General features: G+C 64.3%; 1 protein-coding gene across 1 annotated transcript in view; it reads left to right on the top strand.

Moving 5' to 3' along the window:
* TSNARE1 (t-SNARE domain containing 1) overlaps window positions 1–19,188 on the top strand; it is a gene marked incomplete at its 5' end in the record, with an annotated part of 100,067 nt that overhangs the window by 29,468 nt on the left and 51,411 nt on the right. Inside the window, 3 exons of the mRNA XM_079722556.1 lie at window positions 2,024–2,182; window positions 13,871–13,943; window positions 18,488–18,570. Of these exons, the coding sequence (XP_079578682.1) occupies window positions 2,024–2,182; window positions 13,871–13,943; window positions 18,488–18,570 (315 nt within the window). The remainder of the gene's footprint in view (window positions 1–2,023; window positions 2,183–13,870; window positions 13,944–18,487; window positions 18,571–19,188) is intronic.

The raw sequence follows: 19,188 nt of genomic DNA, 5'->3' as shown, positions 1-19,188 counted from the left end.
GGGAGCGTGCCCACCCTGCGGGGCCGCAAGCAGAGGAAAGGGTGGCATCTGGTGTGTCCCCTTTCCTAGGCGCAGTCACACATGTGGCTTTCCAGCGCCTTGCGCCCGCCTGTACTGGCGTTTGTCCAAATGCCCCAAGGTTCTTGTTTCTGCCATTTGCTGCTTTTGGTGCCCAGATGAGTAGGTGTGGGCAGTGTCCATCCGCTCCACTGCACCGCAGGCCAGGCCTGCGGCGGCCATCATGGGCCCGAAAGTGCAGGAAAGAATGTGGACACTAGACTGTGTTCCTGCTGACCCGCGGGGCCTCCTGTAGGCGGTGTGGCAGGGCCCGCAGGGAGCAGGGTCTGCTGGGAGGACAGGCACAGAGACCATCCTGTGGAGCCGAGTGGACCCCTAGACTGCCCCCCCACACACACACCCAGAGTCACTTCTTTGGTGTCAGTGTGGCCAGGACTCTGCCATGTGACCCTGAGCTGCACAGGGCATGGGAAGGTGGTCTTCATTGGGGGCAGACATCAGGGGCCTATAACAAAGGGGAAGCAGAAAATAGGCACGTGGCAGCCTCTGCAGCCTCCTTCCAAGGCGACCGACGCCAAGTGTCCTGGGGACGTGGCAGAGGGCCGTTCCGTGGGCGACGGCAGTCCTGTTTCAGCCCCGTCCCCGCCGCCCAGACACCTGTAGGAGGGGCTCAAGAACAGCGGCAGCCGTCCCCACGTCTGTCTGTGTGCCCAGCACTGACCTCTGCCTCCAGGACAGTGTGTCCCCGGGCCAGGAGGAGGGCGTGTGGTCAGCATTGTGCTGGCACCGTCCTCTCTCCTGGTCTGTGGTTCTCGCCCTGGAGCTCCCTGTGCCAGGTGGGAGCCTGGAGCCTTGCTCCACTTCCCGGCTCTTCTGGGTTCCTTGGCCTCTCGGCCTCTGCAGCCTCACCTGTAAAGTGGGCTCCAGCTGCTCCCTGCAAGGATGTCGGGAGCGTCAGAGCCGGCTCCAAGGAGCTTTGACACCCGTGGGAGGTGAGGGGCACTGGTGGGCAGGCTGCCCTCCCGGGGCTCTGCCCGTCCTCTGTGCCTTCTCCTCTTGCCCTGGTCATCACAACAGGCCTGGGGGAGCGGGGCTGGGGGGAGTGCGTGTGCCGTTATCTGTCTTCTTGGGGCGGGTGCCGTGGGGTGCAGGTCAGTAGTCTTTGTTGCTGAACATTTTCAGGTAAATTGGAAGCATTGTTCGTGTGAAGCCACGGCTCTGGGAGGAGGGGCATCCCCGGCTCCTGCTGTCTCATCTTTGCGGGGGTTGGGTAGGCGCAGCCCCCCACTGGCACCCCACTCCCCACTCGGGACTGGCACCTCAGGGGTGGATGTCAGCTCACTTGTACCCAGGTTGTCCCATCAGGGAACAGATAGAATTCATTAAAGGGAGAAGCTACTAGTTTGTTGAATTTGAAAATTTGGTGAATTAAAGAAATCAGTAAATGATAAGACAACTTGAAAACCCCCCTCAGGCTTTCCTTCCCCGTGATCTGGTCCCAACTGGGGCAGGTCTGTGCCCTACTGGGTGACGTCCATGCTTTGGTTTCCATGGCCCCTGCCCGGCAGCAGCACTTGGTCTGTAACCAGCTCTGGGACAGGCTTTCGGTGGGGCCACAGCCCCCAGATGAAAAGCTGGGGTTTGTGTGCATGTAGGGACATTTTCTGGGGGCTCACGAAGAGGCCTATGACCCCTCAAGAGCTGGGAACCTGGCGGCTGTGCTCTGCAGGGTCTTCTGTGTGGCCCTGGCTCTGGGGGGCTGTGGGGTCCTGCCGAGTGCTCCCCGCAGCCAGGCCTGGGACGGCCACAGGGCCCGGTGTCTGCCCACCATCTACGGCAGCCCCAGCACCCGGGACCCTGTGGGGATGTCCCTCGAGTGACAGGGTGGAACCCGCCCCCCCACCCCTTCAGGGCTGCAGGCTGGGGGCTCCTGGGTGCCTGCTGAGAGCTCGGCCTGGTGGCAGCGGGCTGTGCATGCGGGTAACCTTGGTTTGTGTCTCGGCAGAGTCCCCAGGCCCCATTTGCCGAGCTGTCCGAGGATGAGAAGATCTTTAATGGGGACGATGGCGTGTGGCAGGCCCAGGGGCAGGCGCTGCTTCCGGAGATCACCGAGGAGGACCTGGAGGCCATCCGGCTGCGTGAGGAAGCCATCCTGCAGATCGAGGTGCGGGCTGGTGTGTGCACACGTGCGTGCGTGTGTGTGTGCCCATGGGTGTCCCTGGCTCCCGGCCGTGGCGGCTCTCAGCACTCCAGCAGTGGAGGCTGGGCCGGCCCTGTGCTGGTGCCACTGCTCTGTGACCAGCAGACTGAGGCCCACCCCCTGCCCAAGCCCAGAGGGGCTGGACCTGGGCTCCCAGGGCATTGCCTGAGCTTGGCCACCTGGGCTGCCCGGTGGAGAGAGGGAGTCCAGGGAACCCAACAGAGTCTCACCCTGTGTCTCATTGCCCCCCGCCCCCCGCGTTTTCCTAGTGGGCTCAGCCCTCTGGCCTGGAGCCCAGGGCCTGTGCCCGGGTGGCATGTGCCAGTCTCCGTGGCTGCTTCCTTCACTGCACGCTTAGGTTTCCAGGAAGCCATTTCGCTCTGATGAGGCCATTCAGCGCCCAGAGCAGTTAGTTCCAGTGGATAGTTTTTGAGTGGTTGAGTGAACTGCCGAGAGAACTGAACCTGTAATTTGGGGCGGCTGCCGGCAGGTGGCGGTGGTGTTGTCAGGGTCCGGCCATGGGGTGTGGGGGGCTGCTTGTTCTTTGTTCTTCTCAAGTTTGCACGTCTGTAATACGTGCTGCCAGATGTTTTGCTGGCCACGGATGACCTGCGACACTGCCAGAGGTGTGCAGTTTCCTGAGATGGGCCTGTGGGAGCAGGTGCCTGAGTGGGTGTGCCAGTATGTGGGTGGATGTGCAGGGGCAGGGGCAGGTGTGCCAGTGAGTGTGCGAGGGGATCTCCTGATGTGGGAAGTGCATGTAGAATGTAGCCGTTGGGCTGCCTGGTTCTCTTGGTGGTGGAGCCTGAGCCTCTGAGTGTGTGTTCCCTCCTCCCTCTGGGCCTCGGTTTTGCCTGCTGGCGGAGGAGTTGGGGGGCCTGCCTGCCCCGAAGCTCTCAGGAGCTGGGTTTCTGGAACAAAATTTCCCTAAAAGCAGATTCTTTTAGAAAAACAGAGACTTGGGCAAGTTGGTAAACTGAGTCACTGGTCCAGGCCCTGTCACCATGTCTGCAATGAGCAGGTCCTGCACTCTTTTTTTTTTTTTTTTTTTTTTTGTGGTACGCGGGCCTCTCACCGTTGTGGCCTCTCCCATTGCAGAGCACAGGCTCCCGACGTGCAGGCTCAGCGGCCATGGCTCACGGGCCCAGCCGCTCCGCGGCATGTGGGACCTTCCCAGACCGGGGCACGAACCCGTGTCCCCTGCATCGGCAGGCGGACTCTCAACCACTGCGCCACCAGGGAAGCCCGGTCCTGCACTCTTGAAGGAGGTGGATGCCCCCCTGAGAGGCGGGGTTCGACCCCCTTCCTTCTGCCCACCCCACACTTTGGCCTGGTGGAGGAATGCTTGTTTCTTCAGCCCCCGTCAGAGGACCTGCCTCAGCGGACCACCTCCCCCCACCAGACCTCACTGCCCAGAGAGGAAGGCGGCCACACGGGGGCCGTGTCTCGGAAGGCAGGCCTCTCCCTCTTGCCGAGATGGTCCAGAAAGGACCAGACACACAGAGATGTTTTTATCCCGCTGTTGGCACAGTGAGACCTGCTTTCCCAGAGAAGCTGAGAACAAATCAGGAGCCATCGCCCCGACAACTCCGGGTGCCGGCAGGCCTGAGCGGAGAGGGACCCGCTTCTTCCTGCAGCTCGAGAGCTGAAGCCCTCTTAGGGAGAGCCCCCGACAGCCCCTCGGGCACACCCGGGGGTCTGGACCGCCTGTATGAGGTGGGATGAAGCGGCTGCTTAGGACGAACGGACTTGGCCTTGGCCTGGCACATAGGGAGGATAGGTGCAGGCTCCCCAGCAGGGCTCAGGACCTGAGGACGTGGGTGGGGTGAGGGCTGCCCCCCCAGGAAATGCTGGGAGCTCCTGAGCAGGTGGGTGCTCCGCTCTGAGGGCAAAGCCCCAGGAGGTCGTGGGGTTTGCTCAGGGGGTCAGCCAGTGCTTTGGACAGCCTCTCGTGGCCGCCAGGTTGAGGTGGGGGCCAGATGCACAGCTCTGTGCCCACGCGGAGGCCCCCAGGTGGGGTTCAGGGGAGCAGAGGCCAGGTACGGCCGGCCCCTCCTCGTGTGAGTGGTGAGGACAGGCGGGGGTGGGCTGTACCGGGGGTGAGGGGCCCCCTGTGGAGGCCACTGCTGCCGTTCAGCCAAGGTGGAGGGGCACGGGCTGGTGGGAGAGGAGTGCGTCTCTGGGCCGACTAGGACCTTGGTTGATGCAGGGCCGGCCTGAATTCAATGTCTTGTCTGTGGCCCTCAGAGCCAGGCTGGAGCTTCCTGGGGGGCCATGGGCGGGACCTGAGACCAGCCTCACTGATTTGCTTGTTTCCTCATCTGCAGCGTGGGTGACGGTACGAAGCAGATGCTGGCCAGAGGGTGATGGCGTGGGACGGGGAGTCAGCATCACTGGTCCTGGGCACCACACCTCCCTGCATCCTTCCCTCCCTCCCTCCCTCCCCCCCCCACATCCCTCCCTCCCTCCCCCACTTCGGGGTCTTTGGAAGTGGGAAAGACAAATGCAAATTGTCATTAGCGTTTAAAAAGCCCTCCCCCAGGTTTGCAGCTGTCCTGGTGACAGCACATCTCTAACAGGACTTGTTGGGAAGGTGCCTAGACTCAGTCTGGGCAGCAGAGACTGGTCTGACTGGTCTAAGTGCAGGTGGGCGGCCCCCGGCCCCCTCCAGGGACGGCCAGAACCCCCGCTGCTTAGGTTTCTTGGGGCTTGTTTGTCCAGATCTGCAGGGCCTGCTGGGGGCTGGGCTGTGGTGAGTGGGCCAGTGCTCTGGGAAGGGGACTGTGGGAACAGCCTCAGGAAGACACACGTGGCACTTCTCACCTTGGTAGGCTGCAGACTGGTTCCGTGTGGAAGCTCCTTACCGCGCCCCCGCTACTGCCCCCCACATTCCAGGGGGGCTTTTGGACTTGTCTGGGTTTATGCATCCACAGTGTTACTGCAGTGAGACTTGTGGTCCCAGGGAGCCCCTGTGAGGCCCTGTTCTGCCTTCAAGGACTTACCTAATAGGTGGGGGGTAGGGGGTGTGGACAGATGGGGAAACTGAGGCCCAAAAGGTGGGATTAAAGTCACGACAACAGGTTAATCACATCCAATTCCTTCATAATCTTCTCTTTTCTGCTTTCTGGTCCATGATGGGCATTTTCGGGGTGGCTGCTGGGCACCAAGCAGCCTGGCGCTGAGGGTGTAGAGCTGGTGGGTCCACTCAGTGTCTCTGTCCCTGCTCTCCTCCCCCTCCCCGAGTCATCTTATGGGACAAAATAAAGGGCCAGCCTGGGGTGCCTTTTCCTGGCTTTAGACCCAAGTCTCCACTAACTGGCTGGGTGACCTTGGGCCTGCCTCTTGCCTAGGTCATCTCATCTGTGAAATGGGTGGGTCAGGGGGTAGCCTCCCTCTCAGGGCCCTGCCATTTCAGATGGCCCATGGAGGGCTGTCGGGGGCTGACCGGCACCTTGGCTTGCTGGCCAGGGATCAGGTGGTGAGTGGGCAGGAGACTGAGGGCTGCCAGGGCCTCCCGCAGTGATTCCGGGCCCTTCCCTGGCTCAGTGGCCCCTGGACCTGCTCAGTTAGGTTTTGAGTGAGGGCATCCTGCCCTGGGGGCGCTGTAAAGACCTCCACCCAACCTCCTCGGGCAGCCCGTCCTCTGGCAGCACAGAATGTCCTTTAAGACCCTTTGGGGGCTCCCCATTTGTGGGCACGATGAGACGGCCCCCACTGCCCTCTTCCCTGTTACCCCGCAGACACACCCCCCCCCCCGGGCTCCTGTGATGCCCAGAATGCGCCTCACCTCCTGCTGCTGTGGCTCCTGCCACCCGGAAGCCCCTTCCCAGATCCGGGTATTGCTGGCTGCCGCCCCTCCCCTGCTCTGCCCTCTGCCTGGAGCTTTAGAGGCAGCCCTGGCAATGGAGAGCTGTGTGCCTGGTGTTCCAGTAGCTGGCTCCCTGCCCCAAGGACGGCTGTGCTTGGCCTGCAGGCTCCCAGAGTGCAGGAGACCCCTCTGGACAGCCCCTTCCAGCCAGAGGAGCAGGGAGGCACCTCGTGGCTCCAGAGGGCAGAGGGGCTGCTCACGAAGGGGAGCCACGCCAGCCCAGGGCACGTGTGTCCCCGGCACGTGCTCCCGTGGAGCCAGGATGTCGGTACCCGCTTCCCTACAGGCACGCCACACGGCTGGGACCCAGGTGGTCTGAGCCCTGGCCGCACCCAGGCGAGGCGCATCAGGAGGGCCGTGCCAGGCCGAGGGGAGCTCCGAGCATCCAGGAGCCTGGTCTGCGGGGCGGGTCCCTCCGATGGCAGGGCACCTGTGGCACCGTCCACCCCCCGCCAACCCTTGGCTCCCCTCTCAGGCTCCTTCCCCCTGCCCTGTTTTGAAGGTGGCTGGTCTCTGGCTTCCCAGCTGAGGGCACCTCCCTGACACTGGTCCCAGGTGGGTCAGGCCTCAGGGGCCCCAAACCTCCCAGGACCCTGAGGGTTGGGGAGGGGTGCTGCTGGGGCAGAGGTGGCGGCTCGCAGCCTCCTGGCCAGTGGCCCTGCCTGGAACAGAGAGGAGAGGGAACGTCCGTCTCGTTATGGAGTGTGAGCTGTACGTGGGTTCAGGCAGCGGCGTGAGGCTGGGAGTGGGCAGGCAGCGGCGGATCGGTGGGCGTCAGGAGGTGTCTGGGCTCCCGGTGAAGTAGTGTCCAGGAGCTGCTGCCCCTGCCCACTGTCGGTCAGCGGCAGCTCTGTCCCCAGGCCTGTCCTCTGCCCCTCGACGGCCTGTCTGTCCACCCGCAGCTGTGCCAGAGCCCTGCGTCCTCCAGGGCCTCGGCCCTCCCTCCTCTGAAGTCTGGCCTTCAGGGCTGGGTGCCCACTGCCCATTCTCAGTGGCCGTGTACCCTCCATCCTGTGCCTTCTGTAACTGAGCATGTGGGGCCCCGAGAGAAGGGCTGGGGTCCCTTCAGACACACAGCAAGGCTGTGGCCAGCCTGGGGAGAGCCAGCTCTCCCAGCTGACCCCGCCTCGCATCCCTTCCAGCCTCAGGTCCCCTCTCTGAGCCTGTTTCTTAGTCCTGTGGGGCGATCAGAAATGGGGGACTCTCAGATAATGGGCTGTAGGGTGCTTGGCAGACTGGAATGTGGGGCATTCCTGAGTGCCACTGTGGTGACCCCTGGGGCTGCAGGCTGAGCTGGGGGCTGGGAGACAGGGCAAGGCCTCTCCCTAGGGGCAGGAGGGGTGCCTGCAGGTCCCCACCACACTCCTTCAAGTGCCCAGCCCTCCGCCGGGGCCCCTTTCCTGGGAGACCGTCCTCCCAGAGGGCGGAGGCAAGGCCTCCAGAGCTTCCTCTTCTGGAGACAAGGCTACCCTCAGAGCCCACGGTCTCCCTCTGGCCAGTGGCTTGCCTGCTGTCCCTACAGCTGCGGCCGGCGGTCTTCATGGACCCTCAGGGCCCTCCCTGCTGCCCAAGTGCTAACGGGTGACCCCTGCTTTGTCCCTGCACGGCTGCCCCTCACCTCTGCCAGGGGTGCCTCCACACCCCCGTGCTCCTGCTGCCCCCTGGCCCGCTCTGGGCCCACGTCCTCCCAGATGCTCTGCAGGGCGGCCCTCTCCAGCCCGGGGGCAGTTTGGTCCCACCTCCCAGACCTGGGCTCCTCGTTGCCCCCGAAGTGGGCTGCCCTGTCCCTCCTCCCTGAGTGCGGCCGAGGTCACAGTGCCAGGACCGGGCCAGTGCGTCCCTCCAGCCCCACCCCCGTCCCGAGCCTGGACCCTTGTTCCTCCAGACACTCCAGCAACTTGTTTCCTTTTATTTTCAGGTTTTGACTCAGATGTTCCCCGTCTAAAATTTCAGTTGTCTTCTGCGTTGTCTAACATACCACTTAATAACTTATCTCATTATTTCTCTTCTTCCAGGAGAACGTAAGCCCCATGGAGGCAGGGATTTTCGTCTGTTTTAGTCCTGGTGCCCCAGAGGGTGCATGATACTGTCTGGGCCCTCGGTGACTCTCTGGAACAATCAAGGGGATGGGGGATGGAGGGGTGGGTAGATAGATGGATGGTAGGGGGATGGGTGGGTGATGCGTGGGTAGATGGACAGGGTTGAGTGGATGGCAGGTGAATGGATGAAAAGTTTTACGTGTTGGGACTCCGCAGCAGATTTGTGTTTTAATGAAAGGGCTCTGCTGCCTTTATTTATATGCACCTTCTCATCAGCCCACACAAAAGCCCTGTGAGCGTGAGCACCGCGGTGCTCCAGTTTTACCAAAGATGAGGTGGAGCCTTGGAGCCATGTCACTTGCCCGGGCCACACAGCTTGCATGTGGCAGAGCTGGCACTGGAGCCCAGCTGCCTGACTCGAGAGCGGGGCTGTCCTGACTGCGATGCTCTGACACCTCTTCCCCAGATGAGGTGGATGCAGCAGGGCACTGAGATCGCCCCATGAGGGGATGGCGGAGCCCAGGAGCCCACCCACGAGGCCCAGCTCCGCCTGCCCATGGCTGGTCACTTAACTCTGGTTGAGGTGGGCTCTTCCCGTCTGGAGGGCAGGGCAGTGCCTGGTCTCCCCAGGGGGTTGGGAGGAGGTCGAATGAGACGGGCACGTGCCCCCAGCCACTGCCAGCATGTAACGGGGCTTGCCAGGCACTGGTCTGGCCGAGTCACCTGTTGCCTCCCAGCCAGCTCTGCCCGCGGCCTGTGCTGCCATGTCTTCACCGGCTCCTTGTGCCAAGCCCAGCTCACCTGATCTCACCTGTGAGGCCTGGCGCTCCCTGCTCCCCTCCTGAGCTGCTGTGTCACCTGACCCAGGTGCAGAGCTCTGTGCTCACCAGCTACTGTGTTGCCATGGCTACCTGGCAGGCCGAGGAGGGAGGAGGCTGGGGTAAAGAGGGGCCAGGAAGGACCTCCAGGCTGAGCAGAGCCTGTGGGGCCTCAGCCACCCTGCCAGTAGCTGGCATTGTGCGGCCAGAGCGCAGGGGGCTGGTTGATCTGGCCAATATCTAGCTATAAATATGTGAATAAATGGATAAACAAAGTTGGGCTATTCCATTAACTGGGACCATGGTCTCTGTAGGTGGATGGTTGCCAAGATCCTAATTACGAGAAGAGATTGCATGATAGAGAAAAATGCAGCGGCGTTTTCTTTCCTTTTGCTCTTAAAGGTGGAGGGTGCGGCACACACACACACACACACACACACACACACACACACACACACACACACACACACACACACACACACACACACACACACACACACACACACACACACACACACACACACACACACGAGGTTTTATTATGTCCTGTGCAAGATTGTTATTCCTCAGCGCCACTAAAAAGAGAAGATTCCGTGGAGCTTTTAACGAGTTCTAGTTTTGGAAGCAGTCAGGAAAATAATTGCCTGATTTAAACATTTACTAAGTTAAGGTGTTTTATAGTCTCTCCTGATCTCTGGTGCCCACGCCTGGGCACATGGCTCCCTGTGCCTGCCGCCCTCGTGCACTGTGGCTGGGGCTGCTTGCCGTCCCAGGGGGCTCCATCCTAGGGCAGCCCTGGGGGGCTTCTGGGCTCCTAGCATGGTCCCTGTGACCAGCCTGGCCTTGAGGTCACATCCCGGGGACTGAGTCCTGGACTTCTGCCTGGAGCTCGGCTCCTACCCCAGCTCCTGGTGGGGCCCAGATCTCTGGCACATCCCCCTCATTTGCCCTTGGCATCCTCCATCGGGAGCCGAGGCCTGCTCAGGTGCCCAGCACGGTGACCGGAGGGACAGCCATCCGTGCCGGTCGCCTGTGCCCAGACACTGCCGCCCTGTGTGCTGCCCCCTCCCCTGGGCCCCTCCCTCTCCTGGCCCGTCATCAGGTCTGCCCCCAGCAAGCACATCCCAGTATCCGTGAGTGATCCTGGACGAGGAGGAGGTGCTGGCCCACAAACTCCTCCACCGGCCAAAGGCCTGGGGCTGGGGGTGGGGACCGCAGCTCCCGGGCAGCCAGGGTCACACCTGCTCCGTATTACTAGGGAAATGCGTGTGGGGCTCCCTGCCCCAGACCTTGCAGGGGGGCTGGAGGCTGTGCACCCACAGGCTCATCTGGCTGGGAGCTGGGATCCTGGGGTCCCCATGCTCTGAGCAGCCCCTCGGAGCCAGTCTGGTCCATTCTCTGAGGGTCACATAGGAGGCTTCTGCCTGGGAGTCCAGGAGGGGTCTGTGGCCCCAGGCTCGCTTGCCATCCTTTCCCCGTAGTCCGTCCGGCTCTGCGTGGAGGGGGGTGCGCCCTGCTGACCCCCTCACGGTGGCCCGAGGTCGGGGTCCGCCTGGTGCTGGGGCTCTGTCCCCTGCTCCCATCCTCGCTCCCTTGGCCACCAAGCTGGTGGAGACCCGCTGGAGCAGGGGGGCCCTGGACACCCTCACTCCCCTCATCCCCCTGACGCAGCTTCCTTCTTTTTTGAGTGGGTAGGATCTTTATTCAAAAGGATTGTTCCGGGGAGTGGGGGGCTCTTGAGTGAGGAGGGCGCTGTGCTGGGCGTCGTGCGGACACCTGGGAGTCGGGACAGGCTTCTCGTCTGCAGGGGAGGGCGCTGAGCAGGGGGCGCTGGGCTGGGGCATCTGCGGGGGCCCAGGCCCTGGAGAGGAGCTGGGCTCACACTTGGCCAGCACGCCTCCTGTCCCAGCGGGTCGCGGGATGAGTGCTTCGGCTCATCTCGTGTGAGGCAGAGAGGGAATTAGGGGTCCGGCTCCAGCCTCGTCCTGGGCAAGTCAGGTCTGAGTCATGTGGGGAAGGGTCTCTGCAGAAAGCCGTTCTTGGAACACGGAGTGTTGCCTGGAGCCCAGCCTGAGCGTCTCTTCCAAGCGAGTGATTTGTTCATCGCTGAACAACTCGGAGGGTCATGGGTCTGAGGGCGAAGCAGGGCCCCAGGCCAGTCTGCAGAGGACGTGGGGCTGGCGGCGCTCCTCAACGCCGGCCGAGCGGAGGCGACGGTCAGCGGCCGGAGTCTCAGGCATCTTAAAAAGAGGGAGGCCGGAAATGAAGGAGGGTGTCCGTGTCAAAGGTTACATCGACTCCCCAGAGCCCAGTGAGCGGAGACCTCCCGGGAGGCGGCCGTGATGATGAGTTTCTGGAGGATGAGATGCGGGTGCCCTTGGAGCACCGTCCGGGCGGGTCACCCGCGTGAGCCTCCGCCTCCTCGGGGCTGCCGGCCTGTGTGCCCGGTGCTCTGGGTGCATCTCAGCTCACGCCGGCGGACCGGGCCATTGCCGCTCCTGGCCGCCGTCCTCGGCCGCAGCCCCGACCGTGTTCGGAGGGCTCCTCGCTACAGAAAGGTGACGTGGGGAGGAGACAAGGCCTTGGTGGAGACGGCAGTTTGTAGAGCTGGTTGGCAGCCACTGCGCCTGTGTGTTTGCAGCGTTTGGAGACTTGCCTTGGCTGCTGCATCTCCGTGGGGGCCTCTCCCGAAGCCCAGAACATGAGCTGGACTGGGGACCCCGTGTTCCACCCGGGCTATCCCGGGTTCTCGGGGTCAGTGCTGCTCCAGACGAGGAACACCCGCTACAGTAGCCGTGTGTCCCGCCGAGTCCAGGCCACGGCGACGCACGGCTGCTCGTGCTCCAGGGGCGGCGGGCTCGCTCCCAGGACCCCAGGAGGCACCGGGCTCGTGGCCCCTGCTCAGCCACCCCCTCCCTGTCCTCTCCTTTGCCGAGGCTCCGTCCCTGTGCCCACGGGAAGGGATCCAGTGTGTGCACATTAAGTCTGCGGGTGCCAGTGGCTGTGGCACCAGACGTCCCTGGGAGCACCCGCCGCCCCTGGGTGCTGATCAGGGGCGGGCTGCCCCGCTCCCAGCAGTGACCCAGGGATGGGGGGCCGGGTGGGCATGAACACGGGTGCCGATATTTCCCAGCTGTGTGTCCCGGGGCAAGTCCCTTAACCTCTGGTGACGATTTCCCCGTTTGTGAAGTGGGGGGACCAGCGGTGCCCTCACACAGCATGGGAGGCTGTGTGCCCTAGAAAAGCTCCTCTGAGCCCCAGAGTCCAAGTGCACCCACGGTCAGGCTCAGGGCCCCCAGGCCAGCCTTGTGCGAGAGAGACTTCTGTCCACGGCCCAACGGGCAAGCTCAGCGGCCAAGGTCAAGGTTGGTGGTCTGGTGGCCTTGGGATGGGAACCTGGGAGTGTGAAGAGGTGTGTCTGTCTGCCTGAGGCCTGGCTGAGCCCGCAGCTGTTGCGTGTGACCTTGAGGTCTGGACCTTAGGGTGGCACCTAAGCTTGGCCTCCCCACCAGTGGCCTCAGCCAGGGAGGGCCGTGGGGATGCGGATCCCGGAAATGGGCCCAGGCCAAGGCCACTCGAGGCTCCATGCTCACCACCACCTTCCCGGCCATGGGCCTTGTCCCAGCAGAGCCACCGCCTCCGCCGTGTGTGAGCCCAGTGGTGGAATTGCAGTTGATAGTACATGTTGGTTTAAGATCAGGCTAATTGCTTCATCTCCCAGAGCACTCCTAAAAAGGGAATGAGTCTCCTTGTAATATTTTGCAGTGGGGTGAAATGGCCCTTGTGGAAGTCAGTCCAGGCTCCGCATGAGCTGCAGGGTGGTAGGGGCAGGGGCGGGGTGTGAACCCTCCCCCTCCGTCTCACGGGCTCTACCCTGGCCCCGCGCTGGGCACTGAGGGAGGAGGAGGTTTGGATTTGCCCAGTGGTAGGTGGGGGAACCTGGCTCCAAGGTGAATGGCTTTGCACAGGGTCACCTGGCTGGCCGGTGGAGGAGCCGTCTCCTGCAGGGAGAGGGCTTCAAGTCAGCCGGCATCGGTGCCCATCCCAGCCCTCCCCCTTTCTGTGAGGCCCGGGAGGTCACTCACTTTCCGAGCCCCACGACCTCCATTGTCAGGTGGGTGCTGTGACCTCCCTTCACAGGTGCTGCCAGGTGTGAAGGTGGCCATGTGTGATGTGCCCCTAGCACAGCCCCAGGTGAGTGGTCTGTGAGTGGTGTGGCCACATCCCTCACCAGCATCACTGGTACTTTTGCTGGGCAAGTGGAGTTAGGATAGAGGTGGGCAGCATGGAGGATACAAGAGGCCAGCACGACGTGCAGGGTGGGAGGTGCCCCAGAGTTTCCTGGTCTCAGTTCTGCTTCTTACCCCATTCACTAGCTTCATGAAGTTACTCATTCTTTAGACAGCAGTGGGGCTACTGTCCATCCACCCACCCACCCACCCACCATCCATCGTCCATCCCTCCACCATCCATCCATCTACCCACCACCCACCCACGTGTGCTGGCCCATGCTAGGTGCCGAGTGTACAGAGAAGGAAAAGTGGACCCTCTGTCAAGGAGCACCCCCGGGAGGGAATGAGGAGTGAGGTGTCTGCAGGATTGACAGGCCTGTGGGAGGTGCAGACTGTGCCCTCTGCTCTGGACAGCCTCTTTCCTCCTTTAGTCAGGCCTGCAGGACAGTGTTGGGGCCACAGCCCTGCACTAGACTGGACTGCAACCTTCCAGACCCTGGGTCCTCTGTACACAGCAAGGGAGCGCACAGCCCGGGGATCCTCAGCATGGGGTTTGGCCTCGGGGTCAGGAGACAGGATTTCAGATACCAGCAATGTCTCTGACTTGCAGGGTGACCCTGGGCTTGTTTCTGGTCCTTGGCTCTCATCTTGGTGGCCGTGGCCTTGACCTCATGGCTGCCATCTTGTTTCCACAGAGTGACCTACTGGATGTGAACCAGATCATCAAGGACTTGGCCTCCATGGTGTCAGAGCAAGGAGAGGCCATCGGTGGGTACCCATGCCATCCACCCAGCCACCTGCCCGTTCCCCCAGGCGTGGGCAGACGGCAAGGCCTGGGCAGGTTTGGAGGTCTGGGCGTCGGCCGCATTCCCTCCCCACCTCCTCAGGTCGCCCCCAGCCCCTCGGGAAGGCCGGGCCTGAGGAGTTTCACGCAAGAGGCTGGCCCACCCGTTCTGCTCGTGGAAGAACCCTGGCCTGCCCGCCCCCCACCCCGGGCCTTCCTCCCCAGCCAGGGACTCCCCAGGGGGAGGACAAGCTGTCCTGGGCGGGGGATGGGCTGCAGCGGGTGCCCCCGCAGAGACTGCTGGGGGTGTGGAGCTGGGAGCCCCTTCCCAGGAAACGTGCGTGGTGGGTTACAGGGCTGTGAGGGGGGAGCTGACGTCCCTGCTGTTTCCCAGTCTCCCCCACGTGAGGGCCTCCGCCCCACCCAGCCCGGCCTGCCACCCGCTGTGGCCTTAAGGCTTTCCTGCTCCTGCCCTGAGTGCCCGGGTGCCCTGGGTAGCGGGGAGGTCGGGGAGGGGGTACTCACAGCCCCTGGCCTGGAAGAGCAAGGCGGCTCGGGGCGCCCAGAGCCCCTCGGACACCAGTCAGCACCCAGCCACGGCCCAGGGCTCGCCCCCCACCTCCACCCCGTTCCCCTGCCGAGTCGTTGCCTCCCTGGGGTCCCCTGGCTGTGTGAATAACCTCCCGCCTCTCAGGCCCGGGCGCCGGCTGCCCCCCTCGGGGTGTCCTGCACCCCAGGAGCAGAGCGACTGGAGAGGGTCGGGCCGCGCTGCCTCAGGCCCCTCGCACACCCGCAGGACCCTGCTCTGGCCTGGGCGGGGCCCCCGTCACCCCGGGGCCTCCCTGTGTCCACGTCCTCCCTCACCCTCGCTCTGGCCGGCCGTCTCGTGGGAGTGCAGGAGGCTCGTACGCTCCAGACGGAGTGTCACCCGGATGGTCTCTGAGCCCCATCACCGATTGGGAGGGCCTGTCTCCCGGGCGGGGAGGAGGCGAGAACTCACGTGCTGTGACCCTGGTTGGGGCCCGGCGGAGGGGATGGGCACCTGGGCCCAGACGGGACCCCGCTGCGTGCTGCGCGCTGTTACGGGTGTCCCTGCGACGATGGTTGTCGGTCTGGGGCCACTGTCCCCTCTACGGGGGGCATTGGAGACCCGGGGCCGCGAGCCGGGGTCGGGGGCTCTGCTCTCCATGGCCCGTCCCATCTGCCGCCAGGCGCCCGTTGGCCTCCGCCCGCCCTGAGCCTTCGGTGCCTTTCCAGGGTCCAGCAGTGGCAAGGCCGCATGCCGGCGCAGCTCCAGCCCCGAGCCGGCCGTGGTGGCCCTGCTGCCCGGGCCGGGCTGTGCGCCCCTGCGGCCGGGCTCCCACTCACGCACCAAGACACGGAAGCCCAACTTCAGCCCGCAGGAGACCGAGGTGCTGGTGCAGAGGGTGACGCGCCACTATCCGCTGCTGTTTGGGGCTCTGCGGGGCCCACCCGCCCGGAAGCATCGCGTGTGGAGCAAGATCCTGCAGGCGGTGAACGCGCTGGGCTACTGCCGCCGCGACCTGGGCGACGTCAAGCATAAGTGGCGAGACCTGCGAGGTGTGGTGCGCAGGAAGCTGGCCGAGCGCCCCCGGGCCCCCGGCCCCGTCCTCACGCCCGTCGAGCGCATGGTGGCCGAGACCTTCGCGGCCCCAGGCCCTGCTGGCGAGGGTCAGGCCGCCGAGGCCCTGCCGAGTAAGTGCACCCTCAGCAGCCGGCACGGAACTTCGAGCAAGAACCGCGGGGAGAGCTGAGGCCCCTCTGCGTCTAGATGGGGAGACCGAGGCTCCAGGCCAGTCCTGGGCGTGAAGGAGCTCAGGCTCAGAGCCAGGTCCATCTGGGGTCGCCCCACATGACAGGGCCTCCGAGGCCTCGGAGAGCCGAGGTCCCCGTGAATTGCTCGGGTGCTCGTGAGAGGCCGGCACTGTTTCCTCCATCACTGGCCCGGCTCAGCTCACCTCCCTGCCCCTGCTGTGCCCTGTCCCGGGCGTGGGGCAGGCAGGGGGGTGACCTCACCCCCCGATGCCCTCTTGTGCTCTCAGAGTGGGGTCCCTTCTCCCTGGGTCACTCAGCCCCCAGAACAGGCCAGGGCAGTGTCTGGGGCTCGCAGCCGCCCGGGGCCTGCTGACCCCTCGGAGCCCAGGGCCCACCGCCAGGGCCAGCTTTGCAGAAGTTTCTGAGCCTGGTGCGGAGGACGGGCTGGGCCTTCCTGGGCACCTCCCACGTCTCCTCCCCGCACTCCTTGTCCTCCTCCTCCTCGAGGCGCCTCTCGACGTCCGTCAGGAGCGCCCCTCGCCAGGGCTGCCATCAGTCTGCACGTAATGGCTCCACCCACGGCTCGAAGCTGAGCTCCACCGGACCCTTGCCTCACCCCTTCCTGGGGAGCTGCTGGAAGGACTTTGGAGACGATGCCAGAAGCAGGACCAGCTCCCTCCTGAGGGCTGCAGAGTGGGCGGCAGGATTCAGCCTCGTGGGGACAAGCAGGGGCCACAGACACCCCCAGCAGAGGCCCCAGCAGACCTTCTAGTGGGGGTCTGCACCGAGCAGGGCTGAGCGGATCAGAGATGCACGCAGACCCAGGACGCGGCCGTGCCCTGGGCTGGACCATGGGGAGGGGCCTAATTCGGGAGGCCACCTGCTCCCCTACAGGCAGAGCCGGACCTGGTTTTGGGGTGTTGCAGGGTGGGCACACTCTAAGGGCCGAGGGGGGCTGGCAGCAGGTGGCACGGGTGTGGCCCTGGGTGTTCAGACCCGTCCCGCGAGTTCCCAGCCCCGGATCGAGGCAGGAGCTTGGTGGCTGTGTTTCTCCTGGTGGCCCCCGTGTGTGGCGCTCGGCATGCTCCTGGGTCACGAGGCCCAGCCTGGCGCACATGCCCCTGCCTGCTCTGGTGGGCCGGCGGCCCCTCTCCCGGGCCCCGTGGCTCCCGGGCTCTCCGTCGGGACGGTACGCTGACAGCGAGCTCCTCTTTGGGTCGGCTGGCGCAGTGCTGACTCAGAGAGGTTTGTTGAATGAGTGAGAGAGAGGGGTAGGGGCAGGACACCCCCTCCCCCGTCCGGTGGGCTGAGACCAAGCAGGGGAGTGGCTGCCACACCTGGTTTGGGGGTGGCTTGAGGCCCAGCCCCACCGGCTCCTGCCTCTGGGTCAGTTCTGTCCTGGGGCTTGGGCGGGGTCCGGCTGCAGGGCTGAGGACGGCTGGTTGGCAGAGTGCAGGGCCCACCCGGCATACCTGTAGCTCTGTCCTGTGTTTGGGGGAGTGGTGCTAAGGGGCTTCTCTTTGGTCCCGGGGGGCCTGACCCAGAGTCTGGGTGCCCCAGAGACCCCCGGAGCAGAGGCCTCCAGGGCAGCCCCCACCGAGCAACCCCCATGGGGGCTGGGGGTGAGCCCGGGGCCTGTGGCCCTGCCTGTGCCCCCATACTCTCCTGATGGGGCTCCCCATGGAGGGGCCAGACTCAGACTTCAGGGAGGGAACCACAGGCAGGGAAGACAGCCCCTGCTCAACCCAGGGCCCAGGGGACTTGGTGCCTGGGTGGCACCTGCGTTTATGGGAACGGTCCCTGCCTCGGCCTGGGTGGTGCCCAGGAGCACAGCTCTCCAGGGAGATGTATGCGTTTAGCCGTTTCTGCCTCTGGAGTTCTCACCAAAATGCATGCATTTGGAGGCTTGTCCTCTTTTCCTGCAAGAATTTACTTGATGCACCTTTGCATCTGGTCCCTGCTGAGGGCCGTTCCCATGGCCGCGGTCACTCCCTGATCGTCTGGGCGGTCCTTCCCTTTGGGAGGAGAAAAAACAGCATAGGGAATCGCCCTGGTCCTCAGCTTGGTGCAAACCCGGTTCCTGCTGGGGTCAAGCACCGCGGTCCTAACTCACCCCTGCCCTGCGTGCCCTCCAGCTGGGCTGTGCATCCACAGCAGGGCAAGGATGGATTTGGCACCTGTTTTATGTGATGCCTTTTTACCAAGGGCATCGCTGAGGGGAGTCTCCTGGTGTCCAAGGGTGGCCCCGGGGCCTCGTCAGGGCGGCTCAGGTGTGCTGTGGGGCTGGCGTCTCTGGGGGGCTGCGTGGACGCACCCAGCCGGCCCGGCCTGAAGTCCTGGTCCCCACTCAGCCCCTCACTGTTGTCTGAACCGGCCGGTCAGCGCACTCGCTGATGTCCAGGGCCGAGTGTGCAGGAGGCTGTTCCCAGGCCCAGTCTCGCTGGCTTCACAGCGACTCTGAGCGTGCAGAGTCATTGCAGAGCCGGGCCTCACCCTTTCCTGAGCGGGCTGCCGCGGCTCCAAGGTTCAGGCACTCCCAGGCTCTGTCCGGACAGCTCAGGCCGGCCAGTGCCCACGCCAGGGGGCTGACCGGTGCCCCATCGCTGCAGCCTCTGTTCTCTGGAGGCTGGACTCCCCGCTTGTGCCTCGGAGTGATCACCGGGGGGCAGATGCTGTCCACGCCCCATCCCCACGGCCCTGGGTGACCTCGGGGTCTCCACTCTGTAATTGCTTCTGTTGTCTTGATTTGCAGATAGTATTGAAGCCGGGCTTGAGGCTGCGTCCTCACACGCAGAGGCGGCCAGTGAGCTCCTGGCTGGAGCCAGCCGGCACCAAGTAAGTCAGTGTGAGGGGACAGCCCGCCGCCCCTCCGGCCCCTGCCCGCGCCTGGGAGGGGCAGGCCCGCAGGGTCTTCTCTGCGCCCAGGTGGGCTGCTATGGGGGAGGGGAGAGGACGGGGTTGCGGGCCGCGTGCTCAGGGTGGGAGGTCCCGCCTCCCCCTAGTCTGCACCACCCCCTCCCCCGGCCGCGCCGCCGAGAGCGTGGCCGGGGCTTCTGCCCACCGCCCAGCAGTGAAGTGAGAGGGCAGGGGTGACGGGCGGCCAGGAGCAGCGCCCACCAGCTGGGTCTCGCTGCAGTGCGTGCCGGCGTGGCTGTGTCTCCCTGTTCCCAGGGTGTGCAGCACCCCAGCTGCCCCTGCAGGAAGCTCTGCGGCTTCTCCCTTGTTCTCAGAAGGGCAGGATGGGTCTGTCAGTGTCTGCTGCCTTCCTGGAGGGCGCGGGCCGTGGAGAGGGCCGCCTGGCCTTCCGGCCGCTGGGCCGTGTGTGGCCGCATCTGCCCCTGGCCTGACCCCCGGCTGGAGCTGGTGGGGCCCTCTCTGCTTGGGACAAGTTGGCCGGCTCAGAGGGAGTGAGGACAAATATCTGACCTTTATTTGCTTGAGATGGGCTTAGGG

This window comes from Hyperoodon ampullatus, assembly GCF_949752795.1.
Source record: "Hyperoodon ampullatus genome assembly, chromosome: 17".
Taxonomy (NCBI): domain Eukaryota; kingdom Metazoa; phylum Chordata; class Mammalia; order Artiodactyla; family Ziphiidae; genus Hyperoodon; species Hyperoodon ampullatus.
This window is presented reverse-complemented; position numbering and strand designations above follow the sequence as displayed.